Source organism: Salvelinus alpinus, chromosome 2 (genome assembly GCF_045679555.1).
Source record: "Salvelinus alpinus chromosome 2, SLU_Salpinus.1, whole genome shotgun sequence".
NCBI classification, from domain to species: Eukaryota; Metazoa; Chordata; class Actinopteri; order Salmoniformes; family Salmonidae; genus Salvelinus; species Salvelinus alpinus.
The window spans coordinates 53,359,870-53,382,801 of NC_092087.1; the positions used below are offsets into that span (position 1 = coordinate 53,359,870).

Consider the following 22,932-nt stretch of genomic DNA (forward strand, 5'->3'; position numbering starts at 1 on the left):
AAGAACTTGAGTGGCCTGCACAAAGCCCTGACCTCAACCCCATTGTACACCTTTGGGACAAATTGGAACACTGACAGCGAGCCAGGCCTAATCGCCCTACATCAGTGCCCTACATCAGTGCCCGACCTCACTAATGCTCTTTTGGCTGAATGGAATCAAGTCCCCTCAGCAATGTTCCAACATCTAGTGGAAAGCCTTCCCAGAAGAGTGGAGGTTGTTATAGCAGGAAAGGGGCGACCAACTCCATATTAACGCCCATGATTTTGGAATGAGATGTTCGACATACTTTTGGTCATTTAGTGTATGTTTACTGTATCTCAAGTGGGTCCCACTCACCAGAATATATCGCCAGCCAAGCCACCCATGAGGTGGAGTGAGTCAAGGTTGGAGCCAAAATGTCCAATGAGTTTAGCCTGTCTGGATTAAAATTGACCTTGTCAGTTTTTTTGTTGTTGCGTTTGCCATTTTAGCTAGGTGTCCTTGCACTTTGAAACCCATGCGCACCGTGACATATAGCACCACCACCGGGGCGAAATGGCATGAAAAGAGTGTGTTTTATGAGCACCAACGTGAAGTTCATAGTAGCATATCAAAATGGGTGTCAAATGAAAGCTAATTTTCAACCATTTTCCATCTAAAACATCTGGCTTTGTAAAGGCTTTGATTTCTGGATAAACAGATGGAAAAAGGGTCTTAGAAAACATCTACCAGAAAAAAGTCTTAAAAGATAATAGAAATATACTGAACAAAAATATAAACGCAACATGTAAAGTGTTGATGCCATGTTTCACGAGCGTGCAATTGGCATGCCGTCTGCAGGTTTGTCCACCAGAGCTTTTGGCAGTACGTCCAACCGGCTTCACAACCGCAGACCACGTGTATGGCGTCGTGTGGGCGAGTGGTTTGCTGATGTCAACGTTGTGAACGGAGCGTTCCATGGTGGCGGTGGGGTTATGGTATGGGTAGGCATAAACTACGGACAAGAAACACAATTGCATTTTATCGAATGGCAATTTGAACGCACAGAGATACCGTGATGAGATCCCGAGGCCCATTGTCGTGCCATTCATCATGACCAACAGATGCATATATGTATTCCCAGTCATGTGAAATCCATTGATTAGAACCTAATGAATTTTTTCCAATCTACGGATTTCTTTATATGAACTGTGACTCAGTAAAATCTTTGAAATTGTTGCATGTTGCGTTTATATTTTTGTTCAGTGTAGTATGAAAAAGGGAAAAACACCCCGCCCCTGTTTCGATAAAAAGCTGAGGGATGGGTCTGGATAAATGTTACCACTCTCACATTCATAGACAAAGCTATGGATGCAAGGACTGATCATCGATGATATCAAAATTATTGTTTTAACCATGTTTTGAGGCTATATGCTGTTTGTTTACATATGCGTTGTTTATAAACATTGGGTACAACAGGTTAGGGCAATTGAATGTAATGTTTTAAAGATGTTCACAAAATACTTTTTAAACATTTCTAGCCTGTCTATCCGTGGGGACCCATGGTTTACATGTTATACTTGAACCACTCAGTTATTAAACTGCACTTCATTGAATATAACAGGCTTTTAAAATGTAATATTGGTGCACAATTTCTATATAAAATATCAAAGGGACACAAAGGGCACTCATTTCATGGAACGACCCGTTGGACTTTTGATTTTGCATCTTACATCCTTTTAAACCTCTTCCCCAATTGCTTCCGTGTGTTTTGTTTGTACTATTCTCCACAGCTGGTCGAAGTAGCAGAAACCGGGGCATAACCACAGATGTGGCCTTGTTCTTAGTTCCTATTGCCATGACTATCTGAAACAGACATGTGTAGCCTAGCATATATGTAGTAAACACTACCATCATGCATGACTTAAGCGCACAATGGTGTACTTTTATACAGCCTTCTTTCTACGGGGACTTGTGATGGAGACCGTACATTTCTTCTTTCTCTCGCTCATACTTGTCCGCTTGAATCTGATCAGAACCTCACCCTTCCCCAGCTTGAAGTATACCAACTCAAATGAGGTGTATCTTGGAAGTACATGAAACGCTCACAGAGGACAGAGCTAAGCATATCCAGAGCATGGCGAAGGCTTTCTGATTAGTTTATTTCACTACTCAAACAGAAACCTTGATCTTTCCAAATGTCTGTTTTCTATTTCCCTCTTGAACTAAGAATGAAGATATAGACTGATACGTTTACATTTTAGAGGAATGTTTTGGTTTTGAGGACATTTGTTCCTCCTTTGCAACATTCAAAACACTTTTGTATGATGTGGATGCCTATGCTGAACATGAAGACACAACTAAAAGCTACAAAGCCCCCAAAATTACATCTGTACGGTTCACTGCACAGCAGTGGAGGCTGGTGACTTGAAAAATTGAGGAGGATGGTAGATTCTAACTTTAAATAATATTTATCTCAAAACTGTGATTCCTAAAAAAAATTGGTCAACTCCATCAGATTTGTCTAAAATCCTGAATGAATCAGGAATGAGCAGGGACAGCTATACCATAAGGACCCCTTATTCATGTCCTCATTGCATGTAGTGCAACAAGACCACTCATGGTCTGTAAAGTTCTCTCCTTTTGATAGATTTAAACAAACAATATTGAAATCACCATGGTCACAATCATAAACTGTCAACTCCATCGCCCTGATAGATTAAGAAAGGATATTAATTTTGGTTCAAATAGGTTTATTTTAAATAGGCTTTAGAGTCATAAAGCAACTGAGGGGAAAACTAAATTGCTACTTTGTAGCTCCGTAAAACATCAACTTCGTCAGATTTTTGTCTAACGTCAACTCCGTCAGGGTTCCTGATCTGATAGAATGATTATTTAGATATATATTTATTACTATTATGAATAATTTTCAATATTATACAAATGTTAGTATTGAACTTTTCTTTTTAGAGACAAAAATATGTCTGTTTTCAGTATTTGTTGTCAACTTCATCAGTGGCATGTCAACTCCGTCACTGATGGCTAACCCCCAAAGGATCGATTTACTTGTAAATATTAAAAAATATATTTTAATCACTGTTCTGCAGCATTATATATGCTTAAACTATTGACATATTTGCTGTGCTGGTCTAAGGGATAATCTTTGCTTTATAAATGTTGTTTTATGTTCTGAATCTAGAAAAACATGCCAAAATGCTAACGGAATTAGCCCTGGAGCATGATATAGCGGTATAAAATAAAACCCCAAAAGGTTTGGATATTGTTATTACATATTTGAGTAATCTCATGTTAGAATCAAACAATCAAGGCATTTACACTTGTTGGACATAAAATGTAAGAATTAAATCCCTTTTATGGTGTCTGATGGATTTTACATGAATCCAGTTAGTCGCGTTTTATGAAATAATAATAAAACATTTGGAGGTTGTTCCTTTACATGGTTTGATAGCTGATACGTTGGTCTATCAAAATACAGTATATACTTCAAATGTTGTTGTTATTAAGAACAATATTTGTGGAAAAAGTTGAGATTGTCCCATCTTTCAAGATCTTTTCAAGTTACTGGTCGACTATGGTATTTATCCAAACATGAGAGGGCTACTTACGCAGTGATTGAATGAGGTATGAGACATGAGTTGAGGTGTTCAGAGGCTTGACTTCAGTGCAGGACAGGGGTTGAGGTGTTCAGAGGCTTCAGTGCTGAACAGGGGTTGAGGTGTTCAGAGGCTAGACTTCAGCGCAGGACAGGGGTTGAGGTGTTCAGAGGCTTCAGTGCTGAACAGGGGTTGATGTGTTCAGAGGCTTCAGTGCTGAACAGGGGTTGAGGTGTTCAGAGGCTTCAGTGCTGAACAGGGGTTGAGGTGTTCAGAGGCTTCAGTGCTGAACAGGGGTTGATGTGTTCAGAGGCTTGGCTTCAGTGCTGGACAGGCTCATCGTGGATGGATGGCGTTTGAGAAGAGCTCAACTCTTCCACTGAGCGTTTACAGGATTTGACTGGGAAGACAAAAAACAATGACACAACACAGTTAGACAAAATAGCTAAGAACGAGTTAGTCCAAGCAAGGCGTAAAATGATCTTGATGTGTAATAATGTGATTGTGTATGTGACTGACTCTACATGCAGTATTGAGAGAAAATTGACTGGGCTACTCACAGTGCTTGGAAAGGAAACATTCATTGCGCCAGTGGATGAGAGGGCACATGACACTGGGAGTGGAGCGGTCAAATACAAATAGCAGATACATTGAGTTACACATGTAGGAGGGGAGAAGCAGAGGATCAGGGCTTCAGTTGTTCAGAGGGCCTTGGGTGGGCCAGGAGGGCAGAGGACCAGGGGCTTGAATCTCCCTCGAATCTCCCCATCACAGTAAAACACTTGCAGCTCTGTTGTCAGACATGAAAAAAAAATGTCAAAAGGTCTGTGATAGGCTTGTCAAAGCATCATCTGGGAACTCTCTCTTGAATTAATAAAATGTACTACCGTCTAACAACTCCAGGAATCGCATGGTGTCCAAGCTTTTGTACCTCTGTGCTGTCTGAGACTTGATGTTATCGTGAATTGAGTCATACAGTGCATTGTAGGAGTACCTCATCCTGAGTGCCCTGCCGATGCTTTCCCTCTGTGCATGATCTCTGGATCCTCTGTCATGCTTGCTGCCTTCTCATATATGTCGCTGAATAAATATTTCATCAAAAGTCAGAAATTCTTCCAGCTTTGCCTTGAACTCATCTGCACATGACACAGTATCATCATCCATGGTAGGGTGCTCTATAATAGGGTGAAGGGGACCTTCAGTTTGCTCACAATTTTTCGCAACAGTGTTGCCAATTCTAGAAGTGAAATTCCAATGCGTTTTTTGTCAAGCATGCATGTCCAGCCTGTTCAAGCAACATCACCCTCTTGGTCGACTTCCCCCCCAAAAACTGGTGAAGCCGCCAAGTGTCACAAAGAAAACCTCATCTTTGAGAATGCATAGCAATGCACAACGGTGGCCATTTAAGTCAGAAGCCATTTACTGAAGCACCATCATAGGTTTGGACAACAAGTTTCTCCGTGAACTTAAACTCTGACATCTCAGATTTCACTAAGTCAAACACAGACTGCACATCTTTGACACATCAAAGTAGCCCCCAAAAAAACGTTCCTGAATAAATCCCTGATCGTCCACATACCTGATGATAACTGACCACTGCTAGTGACTGCTGATGTCTGTGGTTTCTCCATTTGCCGTGTGAGAAAAGGCACTGCGTCACACATGTGTAGTATTAGGTTCCTTCTCTGATCCTTTGATTGGATGGACAACAAGTTAGTTCCTACTGCAAAAGCTTTGATTGGTTGGAGGACATCCTCCGGAAGTTGTCATTATTGAGGGGGTGAGGAGCACAAGCATCCTAGGTTTTGTATTGAAGTCAATGTAGCCAGAGGAGGACAGAAAATAGCTGTCTTCCGGCTACACCATGGTGCTGGCCTAGTTTGTTGTTGAGACTACTGTAGACCTTCATTGCAAAACAATGTGTTTTAATCAGGTATTTGGTGACGTGAATATATTTAGTATAGTTTTATCTAAAGAGGATACATTTGTATCATTTTTCAGAAAAAAAATCGGTCCTCCCTTTCCTCCTCTGAGGAACCTCCACTACCGTACAATACTTCAAAGTTCAACATTTGTTGGTTGCAGATGCTAAAGTGATTTGCTTAGAGTCATTCCAAAGGGCCCAGTATAGGGGTAAAGGCCAAGAAAAATAGCTGTCCTGTGGCTTGACATTTACCGTGTGTTGGACGTTCTGCGGTTATGTTCTGCGGCTTTCTTCAAACAAAGTGGTGCTGTCAACACCAGGGGAAGTGAAAATTGACACTGACCTCTGAAGCTACTCACACACACACACACACACACACACACACACCACACACACACACACACACACACACACACACACACACACACACACACACACACACACACACACACACACACACACACACACACACACGCTCATATTTGGGGATTTGCACTCTGGCAAACATACTTGCATTCCAATTGCTGCAATTACATTATCATTCACTCTTTGTTCATGCTCTCCTATCTTATATGAAAGTGAAATTAAATAAAAAGGGACTTGTGTGAACGTGTTAGTTGATGTGGGAGGTGACTTGAAACAAAAATATCTCTTCCACCCCGTCCCTCAGAACCCAGAATCCCTGGACTCGTCCATCCAGAGTGCCCTGTCGGCTCTGTTCCCGCCCTTTGAGGTCACAGCGCCCACCGTCCTCAGTCAGCTGTTTAGGACCATCGAGGAGCGCTTCCACGGTGACGCACTGCACTGCTTGCTGGACTTCCTCATCCCGTCCAAACACCTCTTGGAGAGTGTGCAGCAGGCGGCGTGTGTGAGTACACAGAAGCACTCACGCATACGCACACACAGAATAGATGGAGCAACTTGAGTTCAGTAACAGTGAAACCGCAGAGGTTCACATTGTGGATCTAACTGTATTGAAAAATAGACATCAACAAAAGGTTTACTTGTCTGTCGCGGGATATATCCAAGCTGTTGTTTATGCTTTATGCATTTTCTGTGGATCCTAGCCAGACATGCAACTGAGCTGACATCGCTCAGCAAAGGATCACATTTGATTGTTTCTCCTCCAAGTGTTCAATAGAAAAGAGAAAACACAGTCTAGGATTCCATTTGTGTTTGTTTGAGGCTCAGGAAAAGTTGGGGTTAGGCCAGAATCTGGGGTTCAGTTTTTCATAACCACAGCTCAGCAGTGGACATATGAAGAGGAATTTGAGTTATTCATCCTTCCCTCAATGCATTCCAGTCTGTAAAATGCAATTTAAAGTAAAAGTAAGCCTGATTTGTTTTGGATTATAGTCTTCTCATGTCACATAATACGTAGCTGAAGAACACCCCTAGTGGGAACCACGGGAATTTAAATGTTGGATCATTTAGTCTTTTTTCTTCTAGTCCAGCATTAACCCACCTGATTAAACTCATCAAGGGAGTTGATGATTGGTTGAGATCAGTTGAGCTGGTGCTGGGCTGGAACAAAAAAGTGCCATCCTACTGCGGTACTGACGATGAGAAACTCTGACGTAAGGGATCATAAATCCATGCAACTCACCCCCTCTCCAATCTCTCCCTCCCTCTCCCCAGGCTGCATACTCGGATGTGCTGTTCCGTTGTGAGGGCTGGCCCCTGTGCCTCCGTGACAGGACCGTGATCCAGCTGGCCCCCCTCAACCCTCTCCTGCTGCGCCCCGGAGACTTCTACCTGCAGGTGGAGCCCTTTGGCGAACAGGCTGCCCGCATTGTCCTCAAGAGTCTCCTGGAGGAGGGCTGCCACGAGGTGGAGGAGACCCCCATCCCCGACACCACTTACCCCTATATCTTTACCCTTGATTGGCTGAAGGAGGTGAACGACGGACGCCATGGCACCCTGCTGTCCCACTGCCTGCTTTCCACTGACCAGGGAGTGATGAAGGTGCCCTGGGCGCAAGTGGCAATCCCCGAGTTTCTGGTCAAGCACAAGACCATGAATACATCAAGTGTTATCCGGGACGTTCCGTTTGAGTCACGGCAGTTGCAGATTCCATCCTCTTCAGACTCTACCGCTTCCGCCCTTTCTCTGGAGACCATGATCCTTCCTGCCAGGGACGGGATATCTGTGTCCTTGCGACTCATGGACGGTACCTCGAAACTAATCAAGGGTGACCATGAGAAATCTGTCACCAAACCGCATGCCAAACCACTAGTCAAGCCTGTGGGCTGGGTGTCGCCCAACACCTGGGACACCAGCTGGAACTACTGCGAGATTGAAGGTGACTATGTGGATTTAGTGGAGTTCTCCAAGGAGAAAGAGTCTCCTGCGGGACACAGTAGGACTCCCAAACCTTCAAATCCTCCCCCTTTGTTCAAACCGGTCAGGCCCCCTCCTCCTATACCACTTGGGAGCAGCACCCCCTGTGGGTGCACCCTCAGGTTTTCAGAGGAGCCTTGCACACCATGCAGCCAGAGGAGGCTAGGGCAGGAGCCTAGTGGGCATGAACTAAAGTGCAGGTACAGGGACTCTTACCTAGCAGCCCTGCGCAACCCAGTTCCCTTTGAGAGGGGGAGCGTAGGACTGCTAGCTGCTCTGGAGGAGTCCGGCCCCTGCGGAGGTCACTGGGAGTGCTGTAACCACTATAAGGAGCCTATTGTAGGTCACGAGCCACACCAACATGGGCACTTTGCTAAGGAATCCCCAAACCTAAATCACATACCACACAAATCTATCAAACCTGCCATAACTCACAAACCAGGAAAACATACTAAAGAACCTCAAGTCATTCATAAACTCTGCCAAGTGGAACCCCATAATCAGGAACTTCAAACAAACCACAAAGCCCATCAAACAGGACCTGACTCAATGCTAATGTTACCTCCGGTGGGCCATCACCAGGGCGTGGTTGATGCCTTTGACTGTGACTTCACCTCCAAGCCAGTTTGGAACCCGGAGGCAGTGAAAACCATTGGTAAACACAAGGCCAAGCCCAGGGCACTCTCCACTGTGTCCGAGACTGCCAGAGGAAGTCCTCTGGTCCATAAACTGAACAACAGGAGTCACAGTGACATCTGTCCAGAGATGACCCCCGTCTGTGTCCAGGTGGTGAAGTGTAAGAAAATCAATGCCTTCGTCCTGGTGTCCCCCAAGCTGGAGAGGCGGCAGTCTGCAAAGAATGGTAAGAGGGACTACTGTTCCCTTTACACACTTTTGTGCTGACCTGAACCATACAGTGATGCCTTTGATATTGCAACAACATTGCAACATAGACTGGTATTGTTGTACCCCATCCAGCTTACTGTCTTGCTTCATAAATAGTGCATGTTTCAAAGGGACACTGAAACCATCTCTGTGTACACCAATTAATTTAAACTCAACCTCGGCCCCCTTTTGCTGAAGGGAGTGTGCTGTGTCGAAGGGGGGCCCTTAGGCCAGTGGCCATTGGCTATGGTAGTAAACATGACATTCCTTTTATGGAGAGAGACAGGGGGTGAGGGAGGAGAAGGCACTGTTCCCGTTCCCTACACCCTCACACGAGGACTCGCAAGGGCACTCAGAGGTCTAGCAGGGAGCTAGGGAAGAAAGAGAGGGGACTGTCCCCATTCCCTATTAAACCCTTCCTCCCTACACCCTCACAAGGGCCCTCCGAGGACTCAAGACTATTGGACTGGTGAGGGAGAGGGAACACAGACGAGCCTTTGTTGGCTCTAGAAGAAGCCAATTAGGATGCTAGAAATCAAAGCCATGCTTAACAGCCTGGCAGTGTTTGGTTACAGGGAGACAGCATGTGCAATGTTTAAAGGGTTTACATAGTGCAACTGTGGCACGTAAGGTTAAGGTTTGTATGAAAGACAGCCATTGAGATCTATGTCCAAAAAATAAATGCTCCCAGTGCTAAAAGGTCAAATCTTGACCAGGAAGACTTTACAGTAGAGCGTTGTTCTTCAACCCTGGTTAGTGAGAAATCTATTAATGCGTCACTGATGTCTCCTTCTGTGTTTATCATTTTAATCAACTTAATCAGTATTGTTCAAGACTGTGTGCAGGCTTTTGTTTTAGCCCAGCACTAAAATACAGTATGTGATGATTAGGTGTTTAGTTGGATGCGATGTGTTGGTGTTAGGCTAGAACAGAAGTCTAAGCACAGTCTTGAACAACACGGATTACGTTGATTAAAATGACACACACAGAGAAAAATCAGATACCTAGTAGAGAAGATGCACTAAATGACGTGAACACGTTCGCCTTCCCGGTTGGTCAAAAGTATCCGTCATTTTTTTTTTAGCTCAAGATCCCTCGCCTGGCAAAGTTGAAACGCAGGCTACTGCACCCTCCATCGGACCTGACACCAAACTCCAGAGTCCAAAGACCAAGCCCTCAGCGCCCCCAATCCCACCCCCCTCCCCCATACACAGAGCTCCTCCATATCCTCCCTCCCAAGACTCCATCTTCAGAAGTATCAGTGGGCTACTTCACCTGGGCTTCGTCAGTCTACCAGGTATTGTGTTTGTTCTGCATGCCATCCAGTGTTGTCCAATAAGAAACACACATGTAGCTACTGTGTTCCCTTATGAATACGCCCCTGGTCCACACTTTTCTTTGTCCAACCTCTCCACGACACCCTCTACTGTCCCCTCCACCCCCAGGTAGCAGAGACAGGGTGGGCAGGGCCGTGCTGGAGGTCCATGGGAACAGGCAGGCCTGGATGTCTCCTCTGCTGTCTGCCCAGGAGGTGTGTAAAGTGCTACTTTACCTCCACTCCATCCCCAGGTAATACCAATCAATCACTAAACATCTTCGGTGATAGTTCAAGGGAGTTTATTGTATGTGATTTTGTATAGGGTGTAGGTGATCAACTGGTTTGGGCCCAGTTTCCCAAAAGCAATGTTACTAAAGTTGACTATCAATACAAAGTTGCCAATGTCTTTGCAACTGTTTCAAACAAGCAAAGGATTAAAACAGAAATTGAATGAAAACCGAAATGACTGCATTAATAGCCTACAGTTCTGTTTTGCAAATTGTAGGCTGCACTGTCTGTTATTTTTGACTCAGTTCACACTGATCAAAAATATAAACGCAACATTCAACAATTTCAAAGATTTTACTGAGTTACAGTTCACTGTTCCCCGGACGCCGAAGACGTGGATGTCGATTAAGGCACCCCTTCACACCTCCCTAATTCAGAGGGGTTGGGTTAAATGCGGAAGACAGGAAATCAGTCAACTGAAATAAATTAATTAGGTCCTACTCTATGGATTTCACATGACTGGGAATACAGATATGTATCTGTTGGTCACAGATACCTTTAAAAAAAGGTAGGGGCATGGATCAGAAAACCAGTCAGTATCTGGTGTGACCACCATTTGCCTCATGCAGTGTGACATCTCCTTCGCATAGAGTTGATCAGGCTGTTGATTGTGGCCTGTGGAATGTTGTCCCACTTGCTTCCCACACCCTGTCGTACACATTGATCCAGAGCATCCCAAACATGCTCAATAGGTTACATGTCTATTGAGTATTCAGGCCATGGAAGAACTGGGACATTTTCAGCTTCCAGGAATTATGTACAGATCCTTGCGACATGGGGCCATGCATTATCATGCTGAAACATGAGGTGATGGCGGCAGATGAATGGCACAACAATGGGCCTCAGGATCTCGTCACGGTATCTCTAGCGCATTCAAATTACCATTGATAAAATGCAATTGTGTTCGTTGTCTATAGCTGATGCCTGCCCATACCATATTTCCACCATCACCATTGGGGCACTCTGTTCACAACGTTGACATCAGCAAACCACTCGCCCCTACAATGCCATACATGCTGTCTGTCATCTGCCCAGTAGAGTTGAAACCGGGATTCATCTGTGAAGAGCACACTTCTCCAGCATGCCAGTGGCCATCGAAGACAGTGGAGAATGGTAGAGAAATTAACATTAAATTATCTGGCAACAGCTCTGGTGGACATTCCTGCAGTCGGCATGCCAATTGCACGCTGCCTCAAAACTTGAGACATCTGTGGCATTGTGTTTTGTGACAAAACTGCACATTTTAGAGTGGCCATTTATTGTCCCCAGCACAAGGTGCACATGTGTAATGATCATGCTGTTTAATCAATTTCTTGATATTATCTTGGCAAAGGAGAAATGCTCAATAACAAGGATGTAAATAAGCTTTTTGTGCGTATGGAAAATTCTGGATCTTTTATTTCAGCTCATGAAAAATGGGACCAACATTTTACATGTTGCATTCACATTTTTGTTCAGTATATTTCATGATGTGTAACAACATGTCTGCAATGATGTGCAAAATCTGTGATTTAATGCATTATTATTGGTTAAGCATTAGAATAAGCTTCCTCAATAGTTGCAGCGATATAAGCCTGGGGGATTATATTCCTCTAGGAGCTGATCCGTCGTCAGTATTGTGGAATAATTCTAATGTTAAGGTAAGATTTGATTGGAGAAATCTGATCCGAGAGCAGCAATGCTGTTGTTTGGATGATATCAGTATCCACAACGCATATAGCAAACATTCTTTCATTGTGGAGTTTTGGGAAACACGTTACATATTCGGACATTGTAGGGATGATGCATCATTAAAACTCTCATAAGCCTAAATTCCATCGCTATCGGGAAACCGGGCCCTGTTCTGTCCACTCTTACCTTACTATAAATGTGATTCATGCATTTTTTTGTGTGTCCTTGTAATACATATTAAGAACACACTATGAAATGGAAGTAAATATTCTACAATGTTTGGAAGTCATTAAGGTAACCCTCTAATCACTTTTTTAATGGATGCTGTCAAAACATTTGACATGGATTTGTGGCTATATCTTTTCACCACAGGAGGGCAGTGAAATACCACCAATCTTATGTCTCACGCAACCCTACTATGCCCTTTTCGAATACTTTGATAATGCATCCTTCCTTCCACCCTTCCTTGAACTTATCAGTGATTACTCCAATGGAAGGAAGGAAGGAAGGAAGGAAGGAAGGAAGGAAGGAAGGAAGGAAGGAAGGAAGGAAGGAAGGAAGGAAGGAAGGAAGGAAGGAAGGAAGGAAGGAAGGAAGGAAAATATATAGTTGTAAAGTATTTGAACAGGGCCATAGTCTCCCACTTCTAAAACTGATGAACAAATAAAGACATGTCATCCACTGTGTTCTCAGTTAACCCTATAGCTTTACCCCCAGCTGACACTGGTCTCGCAGCCGGAGCTGTTTAAAAGCCAAATGTCCTCATGATACACATTTTACAATCTAATCTCTTTACACAGCTTTAATGGACACACATTGAAATTCAAGGTGACGGCTGTCTCGTTAAAACAGATTGGCCCTTTAATGTCGTCCCCGGAATGTTCCTCATTTAACCTTTTATGAGGCATCTCGTCCTGACAAACCACAATGACAACACTATAGCCCGCAGGCCATTGGCTGACTGCCAACTGTCTGGTATGCAGGTTTTTAAAGAACAGACAGACCCAACTGGTAACCTAAGATGGAGCAATTACGGTGAGGCGCGTGTGTGTGGGGGGGACGGTGTGTTCATGTGGTGCATGTGCGTGCGTGAGACGGACAGACACAGTCAGTGGGCGAGAAGAGGTGAAACCACTAAAACCGCTCAAATAACACTATCGATCTGATTGTGAGAATTCCAGGACAGTGTGAACAACTTTTAAAATGTGCCCCAACATGCTTCCCTGTTTTTTCTTTTCTAGAAAAGAGGTCCGGGACCTGGGAATGACAGTGGTGATTAATGCCAGAAAGATGCACCCTCCCTCCCTCTTCTACAAAGCCTTAATGATGGTTCAGGTTAGGAAAATATGAGTCATCACATCACAATAAGTCAACTATGAAACTATAATCCACCTATTTAGATTCGGAGATAGAGAGCTGATTGTGGTGTATCTAGTTACTCACCGTTCAAATGCAATATGGTGGAAGGTCACGCAGTTCAGATCAGTTTAGTTCACATTATTGGCTTTTGCAAGATTTTGCTTGCGTTCTCAAGCACTGAGGTAAAAAAGACTATCAACAAAGACAACATGGCATAGATGACAACAGGTCATACAACAGAGCCATACAACACAAGCTATTGTTCTGAGTAAAGTAAAGCATCGTTGCTGCAGTTCATGATAGTTTGGGGATTGCTGTGTCCTGGGAAGTCCACAAGGAGATATTGGTTGCTGTACATGACTGACTTCACTAAATGTATCCTTTATGAATTCATAGGGATTTCTGTCCACTGCAGAGTAGTCAATTGTGTCATTGACAATGATCTATCATTTTCTATCATGGATATTTACCGACCATTTAAACACATCTTGGGGACACATACACATGTGAATCCCTAGAGTGAAGAACACATTATGATGACCTTGCATGATGCCTTGTCCTGACATGTTTCCTTATTGGTCGGCCCCAAAGGAACAAGCCCTGAATGCAGTCCATAGTGTGCTGATACTGGTGGATAAAGACACAAGCCCTCGCCCTGAAAGACACCCTGGGCTACAGGTCAGAAAGCACATACAGTACCGGTCAAAAGTTTGGACACACCTACTCATTCCAAGGTTTTTCTTATTTTGACTATTTTCTACATTGTAGAATAATAGTGAAGACATCAACACTTTGAAATAACACATATGGAATCATGTAGTAACCAAAAAAGTGTTAAATCAAAATATATTTTATATTTGAGATTCTTCAAAGTAGCCACCCTTTGCCTTGATGACAGCTTTGCACACTCTTGTCATTCTGTCAACCAGGTTTATGAGGTAGTCACCTGGAATGCATTTCAATTAACAGGTGTGCCTTGTTAAATTTAATTTGAGGAATTTATTTTCTTCTTAATGAGTTTCAGCCAATCTGTTGTGTTGTGACAAGGTAGGGTTGGTATACAGAATATAGCCCTATTGCCCTAAAAATCTGTCGTTCTGCCTCTGAACAAGGCAGTTAACCCACTGTTCCTAGGCCGTCGTTCAAAATAAGAATTTGTTCTTAACTGACTTGCCTAGTTAAATAAAGGTAAAATAATAAAAATGCCTCCTGTCAATCAGATGGAAGTGGTGACCTCTCTGAAGGCCCTGCACAAGATGGTGGAGGGACAACAGCTGACCTCTGACCTAGGTGGGAACTTTCCCTACAGCCACACTGATTGGCTGCAGTTTCACCAGGTACAGTATAATATTTATAAATGGCTTTAGTGGGCAAGAAATCGGTTTGGAGGTGAACTTGTTCGCACTCGTGTGGCTGTTGTCTTTGCTATTCTGAAGCATCAATCCACCAAATCTATTGTATCGGCGTTGTTTTGGTATGAGTCTGGATCCTAAAATCTTTTTCCTGTGTTTCAGAAACTGGTTTCCTTTGTGTCGGACCTGCAAGGGGCAGCCCATTTACTACATAGAGCAATCAAGAAAATTGATGGTAATCTCAAAACGGACACCGCCCAGGTAGCTCATTACAATTATAAATTAAAAGTCTATAGCGTTATTTTTTCTAAGATGATTTTTTTTTTTTTACATTGCGTTGTTTTTTGTTCAGGATGTTCAGCTATCTATTCAAGATCAGAAGACCTCAATGAAAGAGGTGCTGCAGGATGCCCGATTGGTCCCTTTACAGAGAGAAGGTGGAGCCATTCTGACCAGAATGAGGAGGGAGGAGTTTCGATTTACCAAGTCCGACGACTACAGGTACTGTTATTAATCTAATTCATAAATGGTTGTGATTAACTGTGTGTAGCACCCTTAGAGATGGAAAGAGGGCACACCTATCTTTGCCATTGATCGCTTCTATGTCCCACCTACCCAGTCGACTACTTGCCCTCCATTGCATTGCCCATTCTAAAACAGGCTTCTTGGCAAGTGAGCCCTCTATCCATCTCTATGGTAGCAACCATCTATGTCAGGGCTACTCAATTCTTACCCTACGAGGTCCGGAGCCTGCTGGTTTTCTGTTGTACCTGATAATTAATTGCACACACCTGGTGTCACAGGTCTAAATCAGTCCCTGATTAGAGGGGAACAATAAACAATGCAGTGGAACTGGCCCCAAGGTCCAGAGTTGAGTTTGAGGGATCTAGGTAATACCAAGGCAGCCTTTTTTCTGCCAGAACACCACTGACCACACATAATCTATCAAGTTGGAGAGGTAAGGACTGGAGTGAATGTTTGATAACGTCCACCTCTCATTACAGGGATGCCTTGGAGTCGGTGACGGTCCTATATAACCAGGTGGAGGAGAATGTTCACACCCTGGTGATGAAGTCCAATGAATCACTACAGCATCTGGACTTCCTGCTCAAACTCAGGGAGGCGGAGTCAAATCTTAATACGGTAGGTCAGGAGGTTCTAACCTTAGAGAACATTCAGCTAGAAGTACTGTATCTTGTGTTGTACATACTTTCTTCCTTGTCACAAAGGAACTGTGCCTGCTTGCTCTTACTAAATCAAGCACACCTAACATTATCGAAAGAAAACGAATACTCTTTTCACCCGGGTCTGTTCGTATGCCTTATGATGTATAATTCCATATCTGAATTTGTACCTTGTAGGCCAAGGCATGGTTTGATACAGAAGGAGAGCAATGGCTGGTGTTCTCCAACTCCACTGAGGACACACTGGAGAGTGTGAACCAAGCCCTTCAGCGCTTTGACACCGTCCTCACTCAGGCCAAGGTACAGTTGGATTGGGGGTTAGACTTTAAAGTAAATAATACAAATACTGAGCTATATTGTATGCTAAGATTAATGGTGAAATTATATTATTTTTTAATACAATTGCTCAGATAAAGAGATTTTGTTCAACAAGTAATATTATTTTTCTCCAAAAAATGGGGGTAAAAATGATTGGCACCCCTGTTTTCAATGCCTTTCAATACCTCACATTGTGAGGATAACGGCACTGAGCCTTTTTGTAAATGGTTTTATAATATTGGAGAACACATTAGGGATATTAGACCATTCTTCCATACCAAAGCCCTCCAGATCCTTGATATCTTTGATCTGCACTTTTCAATTCAAACCACAGGTTTTCAATGGGTTTCAAGTCCGGAGACATGCGAAATGTTGATTTTGTGTTAAATTAACAATTTCTTTGGTGATTTTTATGTGTGCTTGGGGTTGCTGGAAGTTCCACTTGCAGCCAAGTTTTAGCCTCCTGACAGAGGCAACCAGGTTTTTGGCTAAAATGTCCTGGTACTGGGTAAAGTTCATGATGTCGTTGACCTTAACAAGGTCCAAGGACCAACGGAAGCAAAAGAGACCAATTACATAAAAAAATTGGGTATGAGGTTCTTTCCTGTTTATGCATCCTTATTTCGACACCAAACCCATCACTGGTATGTGTAGCCATAGAGCTCTATTTTCATGTAATTTGACCATAGCACCGATTACAATCCTAGTGCCAATGCCGTTTAGCAAACTCCAGGCATTTACATTTCTAGGATGACATGAACATAGAGTTCTTTGGCCACGCACACCAGTGGTGGGTTTAGCGTTGAAAAAAGGGTGCATGGGCAGACAATAACCCTACTGTAAAATATGGTGGTGGACATGTTGACATATTTTGTTATTCATCATAGGAGAAGAAACAGAAGACCTTGACCCTGGTGATGGAGGTGGAGAAGATTCTGGATTCCACCAACTCCAACCCCGAGACTGAGGTTTTTAGGACTGTGATGAACACGTTCAAATCTAATATGGCCGACTTTATGTTGCGCGCTGAGCAACGGCGTACCGAGCTTGACAACATGGCGCATGTCTACCGCTTCTGTGAAGAGGTTAGTTGAGGACGTTGAGGAAGACCCTGGTCCTGTCAAAATACTCTGAAAAATAGTCCATTCCTTCTCTTCCTTTCTTAAGTCCTTACCTTCTTAATTCCATTTAAATTCCTCCCAATTGCCAGAAATGCATCTGACTTTTACGGAGGAATGTCAACGAATTCGAGTCGATATGAAATTGACCTTAACTCTGCTTCATTTCTCCAACCATACTTTGACCACCACGACCATGTTGTCTGTTGTAACTCATATCACGTATGAACTGAGGAACTGAAGGAAGGATTGATACATTTTTACAATGTACGGACAGGCCACCTCTTTAACCCCTAGCCACAACAGTCATCAATATTGCCATCAATCTTCTCAGAACCCTGACTCCCCCATCCAAGATATACACAAATAAAAACTCTTCTAACTTCTCGATCACTTCTGAAATAACACTGATCTCTGTACTGTTCCCTCTAGGCTGCTGCCCTTGCCAAGGAATGCAGGCAATATCTTGAGCAGCTAGAGACGGAGCGCTATCCTGCCAAAGCCTGTCTAAGCATGCTTAAGACCTACGAGGAGAGATTGGGTGACTGCTTCTCGTCCCGACACTTCCAGAAGATCAAAGCCAAAGCCTGCAGCGTGAGAGGCTCTAGGGAGATGAATTTGTGGAATGCCACCTGGATCCAGTGCCAGGAAGTCAGCCAGCGGCTGGGGGAGAGGCTGCAGCAGCAGGGGAATGCAGCCAACAAATACCAGCAGCAGCTCACAGCTGGGGGAGCTCAAGTGAAAGACAGGGTGTTGGAGACTTGGAAGGAGAGGGAGAAAGAGGAGGAAGACAAGGAGGTGGTTGTGGCCCCTTGCTCCCTAACCCAAGCCTCAAACTCCCCTCCAGGGGTGGACGATATGGCAAATAACTCAGGGAGGGCCTCCGTGGAACAGATGGAGAGCAGAGACAGCCGTGCTAGGTACAGCGCTAACATTGCGTGTTTTAACCTCCCTTTCAAAGAGGACTTGAAAGGGAGCAAAGGAGCCAAAGAAGCATCCCGGTTGGCCAAATCCCCAGGCATAGAGGGGGAACTGACACCAGCGGTGCCCCAAGATGGAGAAGGTGGACCAGGAAGGCACCACAGCGAGACGGACAAAACGGGGGATCTGGTTGCTGGGTGTGAGGCGTTTCCATGGAAACATGACACTTTGGTGGGATCCCTGAGTGAGGGTTCCTGTATCAGCTCTCCCCTGTCCTCAAAGTATGGCTCCTCCCCCTTGTCGGCAAGACACTCCCATAGTCAGCCCTCAGTAGTGGCCCTGCCGTCCCTCCAAAACCCTTATGATATCTCCCATAATGGACGTTTCTGCTCTTGCAACTCCTGCTGTAGGACAAATGGGGAAAGGGACGATGACAGAGAAGATGGTGACCCCATAGAGGTGTCTTCAGTGTCCTTCCTTGACCCCTGTGACCCGACTGGTGACAGGACCCAGAAGGTCTCATCATTGGCCGACACACAAGCTGAAGATAATGGCAACAATGTTCTGTGAGTGATGCACCTCCTCCCCCTTCTCAACAGCTATGAGAAAAGCAATCCCAAAATAACATGCAAATGTTTCTCCAGAAATTCCAACAAAACCAACATGCCAACAGTCACCCAAGAGTTATTAACAATCTGCAATTCAGACAAACAAAATAGCATTGTTATTGAAATGGTTCTGGGAAACAAGTCTTGATATCATGCTTACTGGCAGTTTAAATAAACAACTGAGTGACAAATGACATTTACAGCATGCAGTGTTAGTAGAAGGGCAGCATAGAGATGGTTTTTCTTTGGGTCTTTGTTAGATTTCAGATGAAGATTATTTGCCTGAAACCTTGACAATAACTACACTAAGTATACCAGTCACACTTTATTGGGATATACCTACATGAAAAAATACTATAGTATACTATAGTATAAACAATATAGTATTCACTGTAGTGTTTTTACAGGCTAAAATCTCCAAAGACACTACAGTGAACACTGTAGTATGTACTGTATTATACTGTAATATATTGTAGTATTTACAGTAAACTATAATATACAGTGCATTCGGAAAGTATTCAGACCCCTTGACTTTTTCCACATTTTGTTAGATTACAGACTTATTCTAAAATGTATTAAATATTTTTTTCCCCTCATCAATTTACACACAATACCCAAAGCAAAAACAGGTTTTTAGAAATGTTTGCAAATGTATTAAAGATAAAAAATGTAAATTACATTTACATAAGTATTCAGACCCTTTACTCAGTACTTTGTTGAAGCAACTTTTTGCAGCGATTACAGCCTCTAGTCATCTTGGGTATGACGCTACAAGCTTGGCACCTGTATTTGAGAAGTTTCTCCCATTTCTCTGCAGATCCTCTCAAGCTCTTTCAGGTTGGATGGGGAGCATCGCTGCACAGCTATTTTCAGGTCTCTCCAGAGATGTTCTGGCTGGGCCACTCAAGGACATTCAGAGACTTGTCCCGAAGCCACTTCTGCATTGCCTTGGCTGTGTGCTTAGGATCGTTGTCCTGTTGGAAGGTGAACCTTCGCCCCAGTCTGAGGTCCTGATCGCTCTGGAGCAGGTTTTCATCAAGGATCTCTCTGTACTTTGCTCCAGTCATCTTCCCCCCGATTCTGACTAGTCTCCCAGTCCCTGATGCTGAAATACATACCCACAGCATGATGCTGCTACCACCATGCTTCACCGTGGGGATGGTGCCAGATTTACTCCAGATGTGACGCTTGGCATTCAGGCCAAAGAGTTCAATCTTGTTTTTTTGGCTAACGCCAAGCGGACTGTCATGTGCCTTTATCTGAGGAGTGGTTCAATTTGGTCAATCTACCATAAAGGCCTGATTGGTAGAGTGCTGCAGAAATGGTTGTCCTTCTGGAAGGTTCTCCCATCTCCACAGAGGAACTCTGGAGCGCTGTCAGAGTGACCATCTCCTCCCTGACCAACGCCCTTCTCCCCCAATTGCTCAGTTTGGCCGGGCGACCAATTCTAGAAAGAGTCTTGGTGGTTCCAAACTTCTTCCATTTAAGAATGATGGAGGCCACTGTGTTCTTGGGGACCTTCAATGCTGCAGAAATGTTTTGGTACCCTTCCCTAGATGTGTGTCTCAACACAATCCTGTCTTGGAGCTTTACGGACAATTCCTTCGACCTCATGGCTTGTTCTTTGCTCTGACATGCACTGTTAACTGTGGGACCTTATATAGACAGGTGTGGGCCTTTCCAAATCATGTCCAATCAATTGAATTTATCACAGGTGAACTCCAATCAAGTTGTAGAAACATCTCAAGGATGATAAATGGAAATAGGATGCACCTGAGCTCAATTTCGAGTCTCATAGCAAAGGGTCTGAATAGTTACATAAATAAGGTATTTCTTTTTTTCTTCTTTTTTTATAAATTAGCAAAAATGTCCAAAAACCTGTTTTCACTTTGTCATTATGGGGAATTGTGTGTAGATTGATGTGGAAAATATTTAACTTAATATATTTTAGAATAAGGCTGTAATGTAACAAAATGTGGAAAAAGGGGTCTGAAGTAGTAAAATAACTGTAGTGTATACTGTAATAAATGTAGTGTTTTTGCTGATTGAGGTATAATGTAGTATTACTGTAGTGTTTTTGCAGATATTACTGTAGTATTTAATGTAGTGTTTTTGTTTTATTATCTTTGGCTGAGAAGTGGAAGCGTTCTCCTTGAGAAAACTTACTGGTGAAATACTAAAAGAGCACATTTTCCATAACCTGTAGGTAGGCAGGACTGAACGGACAGCTTCTTTTCTTGTCTATAACCTGTAGGGAACACAATATATGGTCTATATTTGAAGCATGTATGTTTCATAATGTTGCGAATGCTTTGTATAAATCTTTAAAAAAATCCCTATTCCATGTTTCTTGTGTGGACAGGAAGTTGCAGAGGATCATGGAGGAGCTCTTGTTGACTGAGAGGGAGTATGTACGATCTCTAGGTTACGTCCGAGAGCACTACTTCCCTGAGCTGGAGAGGCCTGACGTGCCTCAGGACCTAAGGGGCCAGAGGGGGAGCATTTTCGGCAACCTGGAGAAGCTCCATGACTTCCATCGACACCACTTCCTGAAAGAGCTGGAGGGCTGCCTCCGAGAGCCCTTCAGGGTGGGACGCAGCTTCCTACGACATGTGGGTTCCCATAGTTACGTGCCTTAGCCGTTTGATAACTAACCTTAAAGGGATATTTCACTCAAAAATATCTTTCATTATTTTGTTCATAAGTCCACTGTTATTACAACAATTGTTTTATAGTTTAAGATCAAAAACTGTGATGATGATGATTTAAGTGAAGGACGGCACCCTTTCCAGGGTAGTGTCCCCATCACTTCACAGAGAAGTTAAAAGGAAAGTGACACTGGTATAACAGTATCTTGTAATCCAACTGCTCTTATACAAACAATCAACAACAACTTATTGGGGTGAGAGACGTTTCAGTCTTTTTTTGTATCTTATCTGTGATCTGCAGTCACCAACAAGTGATGTGGACCGCATGCCACAATTCAGTTCAACTAAAATCTCGTTCAATCAACAAGCCGGTAGTGTCTACCACTGTCTAAAATATTCCAGATGTGCACACTGGAGATTAGACAGAGTTCCTGGGAATTTCCTAAGATTTTAATCCCATTTCCTGTTTTCCCAGAAATACGGAAAAAAATGATATTTTCTGTTGTCTTTCATTGGAAATTGGAAACGAGGCAGAAAGATCCATTTCATCCAATGTTTCAACTTTGTTGATTGGATTGTTTTTCCTCTATCCAGAGAGAGAGCTTTGGTTTGTACGCCCTCTACAGCAAGAACAAACCCAAGTCAGACAGCTTACTTATCGACCACGGCCATGACTTCTTCAAGGTGAGGACTTCAACCATCCCTCACAGTACACTAATATTAGATCAATTAATTTGTTGTGGAAGTGACACTGGAACAACCGGTTTTGCAAAGAATTATGAGGCCTTTAATAGTATATTTTAACATGAACTAACCAATACTCCTGCATTTTCATAATCTTTTCCTATTGTACGACATTCCTACTAAGACGCTATTGAAGGAATAACTTGCATGAGCAAAGGCCTAACAAATCAATACTAAAGTAGGGCCCTGATGTATTGTATCTACCCTAAATCTATTGTAACCTATAAAGTGCATTCGGAAAGTATTCAGACCCCTTGACTTTTTCCATATTTTGTTACGTTACAGCCTTTACTAAAATGTATTAAATAAATGTCCTCATCAATCTACACACAATACCCCATAATGACAAATCGAAAACAGGTTTTTAGATTTAAAAAAAAATGTATTAGAAACAAAACAGAAATACCTTGTTTACATAAGTATTCAGACCCTTTTCTATGAGACTCAAAATTGAGCTCAGGTACATCCTGTTTCAAATTGATCATCCTTGAGATGTTTCTACAACTTGATTTGAGTCCTCCTGTGGTAAATTCAATTGATTGGACATGATTTGGAAAGGCACACACCTGTCTATATAAGGTCCCACAGTTGACAGTGCATGTCAGAGCAAAAACCAAGCCATGAGGTCGAAGGAATTGTCCGTAGAGCTCCGAAACAGGGTTGTGTCGAGGCACAGATCTTG

General features: G+C 43.3%; 1 protein-coding gene across 3 annotated transcripts in view; it reads left to right on the forward strand.

Annotated features, from left to right (window-relative positions):
• Positions 1-22,932, forward strand: part of LOC139564737 (pleckstrin homology domain-containing family G member 4B-like) — a 57,062-nt gene that overhangs the window by 18,895 nt on the left and 15,235 nt on the right. For all 3 annotated transcript variants that reach the window (XR_011672824.1, XM_071384515.1, XM_071384508.1), the window contains exons 2-16: positions 6,167-6,364; positions 7,135-8,698; positions 9,806-10,018; positions 10,167-10,290; positions 13,240-13,333; positions 13,949-14,035; positions 14,578-14,694; positions 14,872-14,970; positions 15,062-15,210; positions 15,714-15,852; positions 16,071-16,193; positions 17,099-17,296; positions 17,762-18,816; positions 21,221-21,470; positions 22,101-22,190. Coding sequence is in view for 2 of the 3 variants with exons in the window: in XM_071384515.1 (XP_071240616.1) it covers positions 6,167-6,364; positions 7,135-8,698; positions 9,806-10,018; positions 10,167-10,290; positions 13,240-13,333; positions 13,949-14,035; positions 14,578-14,694; positions 14,872-14,970; positions 15,062-15,210; positions 15,714-15,852; positions 16,071-16,193; positions 17,099-17,296; positions 17,762-18,816; positions 21,221-21,470; positions 22,101-22,190 (4,500 nt within the window). In the remaining variant the exon portion in view is untranslated. The remainder of the gene's footprint in view (positions 1-6,166; positions 6,365-7,134; positions 8,699-9,805; positions 10,019-10,166; positions 10,291-13,239; positions 13,334-13,948; positions 14,036-14,577; positions 14,695-14,871; positions 14,971-15,061; positions 15,211-15,713; positions 15,853-16,070; positions 16,194-17,098; positions 17,297-17,761; positions 18,817-21,220; positions 21,471-22,100; positions 22,191-22,932) is intronic.